We start from the raw sequence: 12779 nt of genomic DNA on the forward strand, positions 1-12779 counted from the left end.
TTCCTGTTCTCCATCGGATCTTGGTTGAAGGAAGTGGGAGTGTATATCCTGATGCTTCTCTTTTTCATCTGCCTTTTATATGCCGCGGTGAGATGTTCCTGTTGCCTCATCGACCGTGTAAGCCAAGCTCGGGCAGACGACCACATCTCCATGCCCGCTCCGGGGATCCCACTCCAACCACTGATCGGAGGAAGACCTCACCAACCATCCACCTTCTCTACAGATTACGTCCTGGCTTCCCTCTAATTTATCTCTCTGAAGACCACATTCTCCAAGACCTTCAAGCAAGCTTCAAGCCTCATCATGGTTTGTGTCTGCGATTTGGAAAACTGTCTGGGTCGAGACCAGCCTTGTGTGGCCCCGTCTGCAGGGGCAATTTGAGAATCTGTTGCTGGATCTCCCCAGACCACCGTGGGATCACAAGCTTTATTCATACCACAAGTCTGTTTGTGGTTTTTGCAAGAGCCTTCCTGTAGTGAAGGTTCCAACGCTCTTGAGGATCATCGCTTCAATCAAGCCTGTTTGCGTCGAGTCTGCGTCGGGTCTTGTTGTTTCAGGTACCCCGTGGAGCTTTATTCTCAGGGACAACTACAGGAACTCTTTGAAGTTTGAGACTACACCCATCAAGCTGAAGAAGATCAAGAAGGGACACGAGGAGAATATGATAAAACAGGAGGGAATGTCATGGAAATTTTGTATTGTTGGTCGAACTTTAAATGTGTCATGTATTCGTGTTATTCATATGTCTCTCGTGTGGCTTAATTAAAGCTCTGAAGGCTGCAATTGGGCCATGCGCATGTACAATGTATGTATTACAGTACTCGGCTTGGTAATGGATGAGATGGCAGATCTGCGCTTATAGACCGGCGTGTATACCACCACGGCATTCCATGCGAATGCTGCTGTCAGTAGACCGTGGGCCTGTATCCACATATCAGCAGCATGGTACCACGTGGGCTTCATAACGCAATGCGCAAGCGGTGTGAACTCCACGTGTAGGCTTGTGCATATCTTACAACCCATTACTAATCTGAACTGTATCTCGGATGGATGTGTTTTAATAAAGATCGTATCGGGCCCATCCAGGTACAGACTGATATTTTTAGAGAGTGCTTGTGCAGAGAATGTACATACCAATAGAAGCTAGTAGGACAGGAAATATGACCTCAGATGGCTCATAGGGGGGAAGGGGAGGAAGTCTGCTGACCTCAGAAGGTTCATGGGGGAGGACCAGTGATAGATAATAGCAAAGGCTATGCTCCAATTGGAATGTATATCCTCTGTATAGGTACTCCCCATTGCATTGTTCGGTGGGAGGGATTGACTTTATTCATGTGGGGGGCATGTGTGTATTCTTAATAAAACAGAGAGCTGAGCCTAAAATCAGCCCTTATGTGGATTGCAACACCAGCCTTAGAGTGTCGTGTGATCATTCTAGGGTAGCGGAGCTCCAATCACCCACAAATTCAACAGGACCAAAGTATTTGGATGGGCAGGAATCGTGTAGTTTGGCTGCAGTCGTGGTAAGCGAGATTCGCACAGCTTTATGGGGGATTTCTGCGCATCCAACTGCGAGTACTCACGGTAAGGAGAAATTCGTTAAAGCGAATTTCCAAGACACCACTACTCCATACTAATCCCAACCAATGGTCACTACTCCATACTAATCCCAACCAATGGTCACTACTCCATACTAATCCCAACCAATGGTCACTACTCCGTACTCATCCCAACCAATGGTCACTACTCCGTACTCATCCCAACCAATGACCACTACTCCATACTCATCCTAACCAATGGCCACTACTCCATACTCATCCATACCAATGGCCACTACTCCATACTCATCCAAACCAATGGCCACTACTCTGTACTCATCCCAACCAATGGCCACTACTCCAAACACATCCCCTTCTCTTCTCCATCTACACCTCCTCCCTTGGTCACTTGATAAACTCTCATGGCTTTAAGTACCATCTCTATGCTGATTACACACAAATCTATCTTTCTACTCCTCACCTTGCTCCTTCAGTGTTACCTATAACTCTGTCTCCTCCTCTCCACTCCCTCTTTCTGTAGGGGTCCCTCAAGGTTCTGCCCTTGGACCCCTTCTCCATCTACACCTCATCCCTTGGTCACTTGATAAACTCCCATGGCTTCCAGTACCATCTCTATTTTGATGACACACAAATCTATCATAAACATTCCCCACCCCTTCAGAGATCACATGAAGATTTACCAACCCCCCCAATGACCACATAAACATTCCTCCCCCCTCCCAGAAACCACATGAAGATTTACCAACCCCAAGAGATCACAAACTATTACCAACCCCCAAAGACCATATAAACATTCACGACCCCCCAAAGACCACATAAAATATTCCCCAACCCCTCCAAAGCCCACATGAGGATTTACCAACCTCCCAGAGACCACAAACCCCCCCCCCCTCGACCACATGAAGATTTACAAACCCCCAGAGACCACAAACATCCCCCCCCAGAGCCCACATGAGTATTTACCAACCCCCCAGAGACCCCATAAATATCCCCCCCCCCCCCCCCCGAGACCACATGAAAATTTACAAACCCCCGGAGACCACATAAACTATTACCAACCCCCCAGGGACCACATAAACATTTGCCCCCCCCCCCCCAAGAGACCACATGAAGATTTACCAATCCCAAGAGACCATATAAACATTCACGGCCCCCCAAAGACCACATGAAGATTTACCAACCCCCCATAGACCACATAAATTCCTCCCCCCCCCCCCAAACACCACATAAAATGAGACAAGATTGGGGTGTGTTACCCGTCTGCCATTGCCTGGCATCCCCTCGCCTCCTCTTCTTGGCTTTCTGTTTCAGGGCTCTGCCGGTGGCCATACTGTCGCAGATCTGCAGGTACTGGGTCGCTGTTCCGTTCTTTGTTTCGAGGCGAGACTCCACATTTGCTGATAGGAGACAGTACCAGACAATCAAAGGTGGAGAGCACAACAACAGCAACCAGATCTCTCCAATGTCGGTCTGTGCATAGTCCATAGACCCGCAACAGCACCTAACAGTGTGTCTGTCCCACGTGAGGAAAAACCACAGACCGCACAGACACAGAAATCACTGTTACAGTTTACACATCAACCATCTTGGAAGGTTTTTGTTCTTTGAATCACATTTTACATTTTATTTGAATTCAAAACGTACATGAAATCTGCGAACAAACAAGCCGGCTATAAAGACCCCACATTACATTCAATGTCGTTACAACGCGGCGGAGCACAGAGAGCTTCTATACAGAAAAGAGAAACGATGGGGGAGATTTACTAAAAATGGAGCACACAGAATCCGGGACAGCTCTGCATGGGAGCCAATCAGCTTCTAGCTTCAGCTTGTTTAACCACTTCCAGTCTAGACACTTCCCCCCCCTTCCAGTCCGGACGCTTTCCCCCCCTTCCAGTCCGGACGGTTTCCCCCCCTTCCAGTCCGGACACTTTCCCCCCCTTCCAGTCCGGACGCTTTCCCTCCCTTCCAGTCCGGACGCTTTCACCCCCTTCCAGTCCGGACGCTTCCCCCCCCCCTTCCAGTCCGGACGCTTCCCACCCCCTTCCAGTCCGGACGGTTTCCCCCCCTTCCAGTTCGGACACTTGCCCCCCCTTCCAGTCCCAACACTTTCACCCCCTTCCAGTCCGGACGCTTTCCCCCCTTCCAGTCCGGACGCTTTCCCCCCCTTCCAGTCCGGACGCTTTCACCCCCTTCCAGTCCGGACGCTTTCACCCCCTTCCAGTCCGGACGCTTTCACCCCCTTCCAGTCCAGACACTTTCACCCCCTTCCAGTCCAGACACTTTCACCCCCTTCCAGTCCGGACACTTTCACCCCCTTCCAGTCCGGACGCTTTCACCCCCTTCCAGTCCGGACGCTTTCCCCCCCTTCCAGTCCGGACGCTTTCCCCCCCTTCCAGTCCGGACGCTTTCACCCCCTTCCAGTCCGGACGCTTTCACCCCCTTCCAGTCCGGACGCTTTCCCCCCCCCCCTTTCCTGCCCAGGCCAGTTTTCAGCTTTCAGCGCTATCACACTTTGAATGACAATTGCGCGGTCATGCAACACTGAACCCATATGAATTTTTTAGCATTTTTTTGAGACAGATAAAGCTTTATTTTGGTGGTATTTATTCACCGCTGGGAGTCTTATTTTTTTGCTATATAAATGAAAAAGTCCAAAAATTTTGAAAAAAAGTGTTTTTCTTATACAATTTTGCAAATAAATAATCTCTCTTTATAAATCTCAGCCAAAATTTATTCCGCTATCTTTTAAGTAAAAATAAAATAACCCAAATTAGTTTATAACCGAAAATTATAATTTGTAAACATTTTTATTTTTTTATATTATTATTTATGTGTTTTTTTTTACATACTGTCACCCTAGCAGTACAGTGTCACCATAGTGACACTGTACTACTTTTGGGGGGTGATGATTTTTTTTTTTTTTTTTTTTTTTACACTGATTGCTTTTACACCCATAAAGGCTGTAAGAGGAATCATTTCTCCTTCTCTCTGGCTACATTCCTGCAGCCATTGAGAACTACTGTGTGAGCTGTGACTGGTCACAACTTGTCACATGGTACAAGGCTGTTGTGAATGGCCCTGTACCATGTGATCTCTGCTTATTACTTGTGAAATCTGTGAATGATCACAATGATGTCAGTGGTGACATCTTGCTTACTACTCTGCATGTGATCACCGATTGGCCTCTGTGTGAGGTCCCGTCAGACGATCGGTGTTCCACTATGTATGGAGGACACAGCGGGCACCGGATCGTGGTGCTGCGCGCTCCCTGGGAGCGTGCACAAGCAGTGGGCATGGAGGCTGTTTATATATCCACCCCTACACTGCCACCGTCGGGCCGTTTATATACAGTACATGGGCCAGACGGGAGGTGGTTAATGAAGCTTTGAGAATAAAACCTGTCAGCTGATTGGCTCCCATGCAGAGCTGCACTGGACTCTGTGTGCTCCAGTTTTGTTAATTTTCCCCCCATTGTTTCTTTTTTCTGCACAGACGCTCTCTGTAAACGCCTGGTGATCCTGCCAGTCCCTTCTGATTTAAAGGCGTCCTCTTCCTCTTCCTATTAACATGTATGGAGTCCCAAGATTTTACATTTTAGCTTTACATACACATTTGCATCCCTCGGCAGAGATCGGTTTATGCCTCAACATGAACAAAAAAAAAAGAATAAAAATAAAAATTAAATACACAATTTGATGTTTTATTACAAAAAAAATATGGACACTTCTAGGGGGTGAATACACGGCTCAAAGAAATGAAAGGAAGACTTTGAAAACCAATCAGATCTCAATGGGGAGGAATCTCCTGCTGGATCTCTATACTGACATGGACGGGGGATGGGTGAGGAACGTAAGGACGCCCCATCGTTTGATGAAAATGGAAATGATCGACCTACAGAGGACTGAATTCAAAGACACCCCGAAAATCAAAGTGAAGAAATGATGCAGCAGGCGAGTCCATTCATTACAGCAACTCAGAATGGTCCTCAGTAGTCTGTGTGGCCCCCACGTGCTTGTATGTATGCCTGACAACGTTGGGGGAGGGTCCTAATGAGACCACAAATGGTGTCCTGGGGGTTTCCTCCCAGATCTGGACCAGGGCATCACTGAGCTCCTGGACAGTCTGAGGTGCAACCTGGCGGCGTCGGATGGACCGAAACATGACATCCCAGTGGTGTTCTATTGGATTTAGGTCAGGGGAGCGTGGGGGCCATTCAATGGTATCAATTCCTTCATCCTCCAGGAACTGCCTGCATACTCTCCCCACATGAGGCCGGGCATAGTCTGCATCAGGAGGAACCCAGGACCCACCGCACCAGGAGGAACCCAGGACCCACCGCACCAGGAGGAACCCAGGACCCACCGCACCAGGAGGAACCCAGGACCCACCGCACCAGGAGGAACCCAGGACCCACCGCACCAGGAGGAACCCAGGACCCACCGCACCAGGAGGAACCCAGGACCCACCGCACCAGGAAGAACCCAGGATCCCCTGCACCAGGAGGAACCCAGGACCCCCTGCACCGGGAGGAACCCAGGACCCCCTGCACCAGGAGGAACCCAGGACCCCCTGCACCAGGAGGAACCCAGGACCCCCTGCACCAGGAGGAACCCAGGACCCCCTGCACCAGGAGGAACCCAGGACCCCCTGCACCAGGAGGAACCCAGGACCCACTGCACCAGGAGGAACCCAGGACCCACTGCACCATGAGGAACCCAGGACACAATGCACCAGTCACCACCTGACAATGGGTCCAAGGATTTCATCCCGATACCCAATGGCAGTCAGGGTGCCATTGTCTGTCCTGTAGAGGTCTGTGTGTCCCTCCATGGATTTGCCTCCCCAGACCATCAATGACCCACCACCATAACAGTCATGCTGAACCATGTTACAGGCAGCAGAACATTCTCCATGGCTTCTCCAGACCCTTTCACGTCTGTCACATGTGCTCAGGGGGAACCTGCTCTCATCTGTGAAAAGCACAGGGGGCCAGTGGTGGACCTGCCAATTCTGGGGTTCAATGGCAAATGCCAATCCAACTCTATGGTGCTGGGCAGTGAGCACGGGGCCCACTAGAGGACGTTGTGCCCTCATCCCACCCTCATGAAGTCTGTTTCTGATTGTTTGGTCAGAGACATTCACACCAGTGACCTGCTGGAGGTCATTTTGTAGGGCTCTGGCAGGGCTCATCCTGTTCCTCCTTGCACAAAGGAGCAGATACCGGTCCTGCTGATGGGTTAAGGACCTTCTATGGCCCTGTCCAGCTCTCCTATAGGAACTGCCTGTCTACTGGAATCTCCTCCATGCTCTTGTCTCCTGGAATCTCCTCCATGCTCTTGAGACTGTGCTGGGAGACACAGCAAACCTTCTGGCAATGGCAGGTATTGATGTGCCATCCTGGAGGAGTTGGATTGCCTGTGTAACCTCTGTAGGGTCCAAGTATGGCCTCATACTACCAGTAGTGACACTGACCCGAGCCAAATGCAAGCAAGTGAAAAACAGAAAAGATGAGTAGGGAAAAACATGTCAGAGGCCTCCACCTGTAAAACCATTCCTGTTTTGGGGGTTGTCTCATTGTTGCCCATCTAGTGCATCTGTTGGTAATTTCATGAACACCAAAAAAGCTGAAACTGATGAACAACCCCCTCTGCCACTTACCTGACCAGATCCATATCCCAGGAGTGTCATGGACTTGATGCGACTCGGATTACAAAGTCTGACTTTAATTTTTTTGAGCTGTGTATGTATGTACAGTTGTGCTGAAAAGTTTGCATACCCCGGCAGAAATTGTGAAATTTTGGCATTGATATTGAAAATTTGACGGATCTGCCAGAAAATGCTCTTTTATTGAAGGATGATGATCATATGAAGCCATTTATTATCACATAGTTGGCTCCTTTTTAAATCATAATGATAACAGAAATCACCCAAATGGCCCGGATCAGAAGTCTCCGCCCCCTGGATCAGAATTCTCCGCCCCTGGAATGTTGGGCCTTGGTACAGACACACAAGGGGACACACACGGGTTAAAATGCCAATTAGAGGTTAATGTCCCACATATGTGGCTTTTTAAATTACAATTAGTATCAGTGTATAAAAAGTCGATGAATTTGTTAGCTCTCACGTGGAAGCACTGACTAGGCTAGATACTGAGCCATGGGAATTAGAAAAGAACTGTCAAAAGTCCTGCGTAACAAGGCAATGGAACTTTATGAAGATGGAAAAGGACATATAAATCCTTGAAAATGCCAATCAGTACTGTTCGATCACTTATTAAGAAGTGGAAAGTTCGGGGATCTCTTGATACCAAGCCAAGGTCAGGTAGACCAAGAAAGATTGCAGCCATAACTGACAGAAGAATATATATATATATATATATATATATATATATATATATATATATATTACACACACACATACATATAACACATATATACACATATACAGGTGAAACTCAAAAAATGAGAATCTGGTGCAAAAGTTCATTTATTTCAGTGCAGAAACTTAAAAGCTGAAACTAATATATGAGACTCATTCCATGCAAAGCAAGATAGTTCCAGCCGTGATTTGTCATCATTGTGATGATTATGGCTTACAGCTCATGAAAACCCCAAATCCACAATCTCAGAAAATGAGAATATTGTGAAAAGGTGGAATAATCTCGGCTCAAAGTGTCCCACTCTAATCAGCTCATTCAGCCATAACACCTGCAAAGGGTTCCTGAGCCTTTCAATGGTCTCTCAGTCTGGTTCAGTAGGAATCCCAATCATGGGAAAGACTGCTGACCTGACACCATCACTGACACCCTCCATAAGGAGGGAAAGCCTCAAAAGGTAATTGCAGAAGAAGTTGGATGTTCCCAAAGTGCTGTATCAAAGCACATTAATAGAAAGTTATGTGGAAGGGAAAAGTGTGGAAGAAAAAGGTGCACAAGCAGCAGGGATGACCGCAGCCTGGAGAGGATTGTCAGGAAAAGGCCATTCAAAAGTGTTGGGGACTTTCACAAGGAGTGGACTGAGGCTGGAGTCAGTGCATCAAGAGCCTCCACACACAGACGGATCCTGGACATGGGCTTCAAATGTCGTATTCCTCTTGTCAAGCCGTTCCTGAACAACAAACAACGTCAGAAGCGTCTTACCTGGGCTAAAGAAAAACAGACCTGGCCTGTGCTCAGTGGTCCAAAGTCCTCTTTTCTGATGAGAGCAACTTTTGCATCTTATTTAGAAACCAAGGACCCCGAGTATGGAGGAAGAATGGAGAGGCCCAAGGACCCCGAGTATGGAGGAAGAATGGAGAGGCCCAAGGACCCCGAGTATGGAGGAAGAATGGAGAGGCCCAAGGACCCCGAGTATGGAGGAAGAATGGAGAGGCCCAAGGACCCCGAGTACGGAGGAAGAATGGAGAGGCCCAAGGACCCCGAGTATGGAGGAAGAATGGAGAGGCCCAAGGGCCCCGAGTATGGAGGGAGAATGGAGAGGCCCAAGGACCCCGAGTATGGAGGAAGAATGGAGAGGCCCAAGGGCCCCGAGTATGGAGGAAGAATGGAGAGGCCCAAGGACCCAGAGTATGGAGGAAGAATGGAGAGGCCCAAGGACCCCGAGTATGGAGGAAGAATGGAGAGGCCCAAGGACCCCGAGTATGGAGGAAGAATGGAGAGGCCCAAGGACCCCGAGTATGGAGGAAGAATGGAGAGGCCCAAGGACCCCGAGTACGGAGGAAGAATGGAGAGGCCCAAGGACCCCGAGTACGGAGGAAGAATGGAGAGGCCCAAGGACCCCGAGTATGGAGGAAGAATGGAGAGGCCCAAGGGCCCCGAGTATGGAGGGAGAATGGAGAGGCCCAAGGACCCAGAGTATGGAGGAAGAATGGAGAGGCCCAAGGGCCCCGAGTATGGAGGAAGAATGGAGAGGCCCAAGGACCCAGAGTATGGAGGAAGAATGGAGAGGCCCAAGGACCCCGAGTATGGAGGAAGAATGGAGAGGCCCAAGGACCCCGAGTATGGAGGAAGAATGGAGAGGCCCAAGGACCCCGAGTATGGAGGAAGAATGGAGAGGCCCAAGGGCCCCGAGTATGGAGGGAGAATGGAGAGGCCCAAGGACCCCGAGTATGGAGGAAGAATGGAGAGGCCCAAGGGCCCCGAGTATAGAGGAAGAATGGAGAGGCCAGAGGACCCCGAGTATGGAGGAAGAATGGAGAGGCCCAAGGACCTAGAGTATGGAGGAAGAATGGAGAGGCCCAACGACCCCGAGTATGGAGGAAGAATGGAGAGGCCCAAGGACCCCGAGTATGGAGGAAGAATGGAGAGGCCCAAGGACCCCGAGTATGGAGGAAGAATGGAGAGGCCCAAGGACCTAGAGTATGGAGGAAGAATGGAGAGGCCCAAGGACCCAGAGTATGGAGGAAGAATGGAGAGGCACACACTGCAAGATGCTTGAAGTCCAGTGTGAAGTTTCCAGTCTGTGTTGATTTGGGGAGCCATGTCATCTGCTGGTGTTGGTCCTCTGTGCTTCATTAAGTCCAGGGTCACCGCAGCCGTCTACCAGGAGATTTTGGAGCACTTCATGTTTCCTTCCGCAGACGAGCTTTATGGGGACGCTGACTTCATTTTCCAGCAGGACTTGGCTCCGCCCACACTGCCAAAAGCACCAAAACCGGGTTCAATGACCGTGGGATTACTGTGCTTGATTGGCCAGCAAACTCACCTGACCTGAACCCCATAGAGAATCTATGGGGCATTGCCAAGAGAAAGATGAGAGACATGAGACCGAACAATGCAGAAGAGCTGAAGGCCGCTATTGAAGCATCCTGGTCTTCCATAACACCTCAGCAGTGCCACAGGCTGATAGCTTCCATGCCACGCCGCATTGAGGCAGTAATTGCTGCAAAAGGGGCCCCAACCAAGTACTGAGTACATATGCAGCTTCTACTTTTCAGAGGTGCGATATTGTTCTATGTACAATCCGTGTTTTATTGATTGCATGGAATATTCTCATTTTCTGAGATTGTGGATTTGGGGTTTTCATGAGCTGTAAGCCATAATCATCACAATGATGACAAATCACGGCTGGAACTATCTTGCTTTGCATGGAATGAGTCTCATACAGTCAGGTCCATAAATATTGGGACATCTACACAATTCTAACATTTTTGGCTCTATACACCACAATGGATTTGAAATGAAACGAACAAGATGTGCTTTAACTGCAGACTGTCCTCTTTAATTTGAGGGTATTTACATCCAAATCAGGTGAACGGTGTAGGAATTACAACAGTTTGCATATGTGCCTCCCACTTGTTAAGGGACCAAAAGTAATGGGACAATTGGCTTCTCAGCTGTTCCATGGCCAGGTGTGTGTTATTCCCTCATTATCCCAATTACAATGATCAGATAAAAGGTCCAGAGTTCATTTCAAGTGTGCTATTTGCATTTGGAATCTGTTGCTGTCAACTCTCAAGATGAGATCCAAAGAGCTGTCACTATCAGTGAAGCCATCATTAGGCTGAAAAAACAAAACAAACCCATCAGAGAGATAGCAAAAACATTAGGCGTGGCCAAAACAACTGTTTGGAACATTCTTAAAAAGAAGGAACGCACCGGTGAGCTCAGCAACACCAAAAGACCCGGAAGACCACGGAAAACAACTGTGGTGGATGAGCGAAGAATTCTTTCCCTGGTGAAGAAAACACCCTTCACAACAGTTGGCCGGATCAAGAACACTCTCCAGGAGGTAGGTGTATGTGTGTCAAAGTCACCAATCAAGAGAAGACTTCACCAGAGTGAATACAGAGGGTTCACCACAAGATGGAAACCATTGGTGAGCCTCAAACACAGGAAGGCCAGATTAGAGTTTGCCAAACGACATGTAAAAAAGCCTTCACAGTTCTGGAACAACATCCTATGGAGAGATGAGACCGACATCAACTTGTACCAGAGTGATGGGAAGAGAAGAGTATGGAGAAGGAACTGCTCATGGTCCTCAGCATACCACCTCATCAGTGATCATGGTGGTGGTAGTGTCATGGCGTGGGCATGTATGGCTGCCAATGGAACTGCTTCTCTTGTATTTATTGATGATGTGACTGCTGACAGAAGCAGCCGGATGAATTGTGAAGTGTTTCGGGAATATTATCGGCTCATATTCAGCCAAATGCTTCACAACTCATTGGACGCTTCACAGTGCAGATGGACAATGACCCAAAGCAGACTGCAAAAGACACCAAAGAAGTGGAATGTTCTGCAATGGCCAATCACCTGACCTGAATCCGATGGAGCATTTCACTTGCTGAAGACAAAACTGAAGGGAAAATGCCCCAAGAACAAGCAGGAACTGAAGACAGTTGCAGTAAAGGCCTGGCAGAGCATCACCAGGGATGACACCCAGCGTCTGCTGATGTCTATGCGTTCCACACTTCAGGCTGTCATTGACTGCAAAGGATTTGCAACCAAGTATTAAAAAGTGAAAGTTTGATTTATGATTATTATTCTGTCCCATTACTTTTGGTCCATTAACAAGTGGGAGGCACATATGCAAACTGTTGTCATTCCTACACCGTTCACCTGATTTGGATGTAAATACCCTCAGATTAAAGCTGACAGTCTGCAGTTAAAGCACATCTTGTTCCTTTCATTTCAAATCCATTGTGGTGTATAGAGCCAAAAATGTTAGAATTGTGTCCATGTCCCAATATTTATGGACCTGACTGTATATTAGTTTCACCTTTTAAGTTGCTGCACTGTAATAAATGAATGAATGAATGAATGCACCAGATTCTCATTTTTCCAGTTTCACCTGTATGTGTATCTATCTATCTATACATATACACACACACACAATTGGACTTTGGGGTGCACCCCCCACTGCAGCAGGCTGCACCCCCCGATGACGTTTGCTGCATTCAGGACGCGTGTCAGAGTTGGGAGTACAGAGGACTTACCACTCTCCTGCCATTCGCCGTACTTCCTGGGCAGCTCTCTCTCTTCTCCTACAACAGAAAAATGGAGAGAACACAATCAGCATCTGAGAGGCCGATGCCGGACATGTGACGGCAGGCACTCATCCTATTGGTTGTCATTTACTGGGACTCCTACTCATTTGTGGGGCCCAGAAGAAGTTCTAGTTCTGGGGAAGAACACGGCAGTGCCCGCCCCAACACCGGCTCCAACATCGGGGACTGGGCAATGGCAGCCTCCCAACTGCAGTCCGGTCCACAAATGTT

General features: G+C 48.5%; 1 protein-coding gene across 1 annotated transcript in view; it reads right to left on the reverse strand.

Moving 5' to 3' along the window:
- LOC149431210 (zinc finger protein 711-like) overlaps nucleotides 1-12779 on the reverse strand; it is a 47315-nt gene that overhangs the window by 9726 nt on the left and 24810 nt on the right. Inside the window, exons 6-7 of the mRNA XM_089665785.1 lie at nucleotides 12498-12545; nucleotides 2816-2956 (exon numbers count right to left, since the gene is read on the reverse strand). Of these exons, the coding sequence (XP_089521911.1) occupies nucleotides 2816-2956; nucleotides 12498-12545 (189 nt within the window). The remainder of the gene's footprint in view (nucleotides 1-2815; nucleotides 2957-12497; nucleotides 12546-12779) is intronic.

Source organism: Staurois parvus, unplaced genomic scaffold (genome assembly GCF_062004578.1).
Source record: "Staurois parvus isolate SC_StPar_1 unplaced genomic scaffold, SC_StPar_1.0 ptg002350l, whole genome shotgun sequence".
Classification (NCBI taxonomy): Eukaryota; Metazoa; Chordata; class Amphibia; order Anura; family Ranidae; genus Staurois; species Staurois parvus.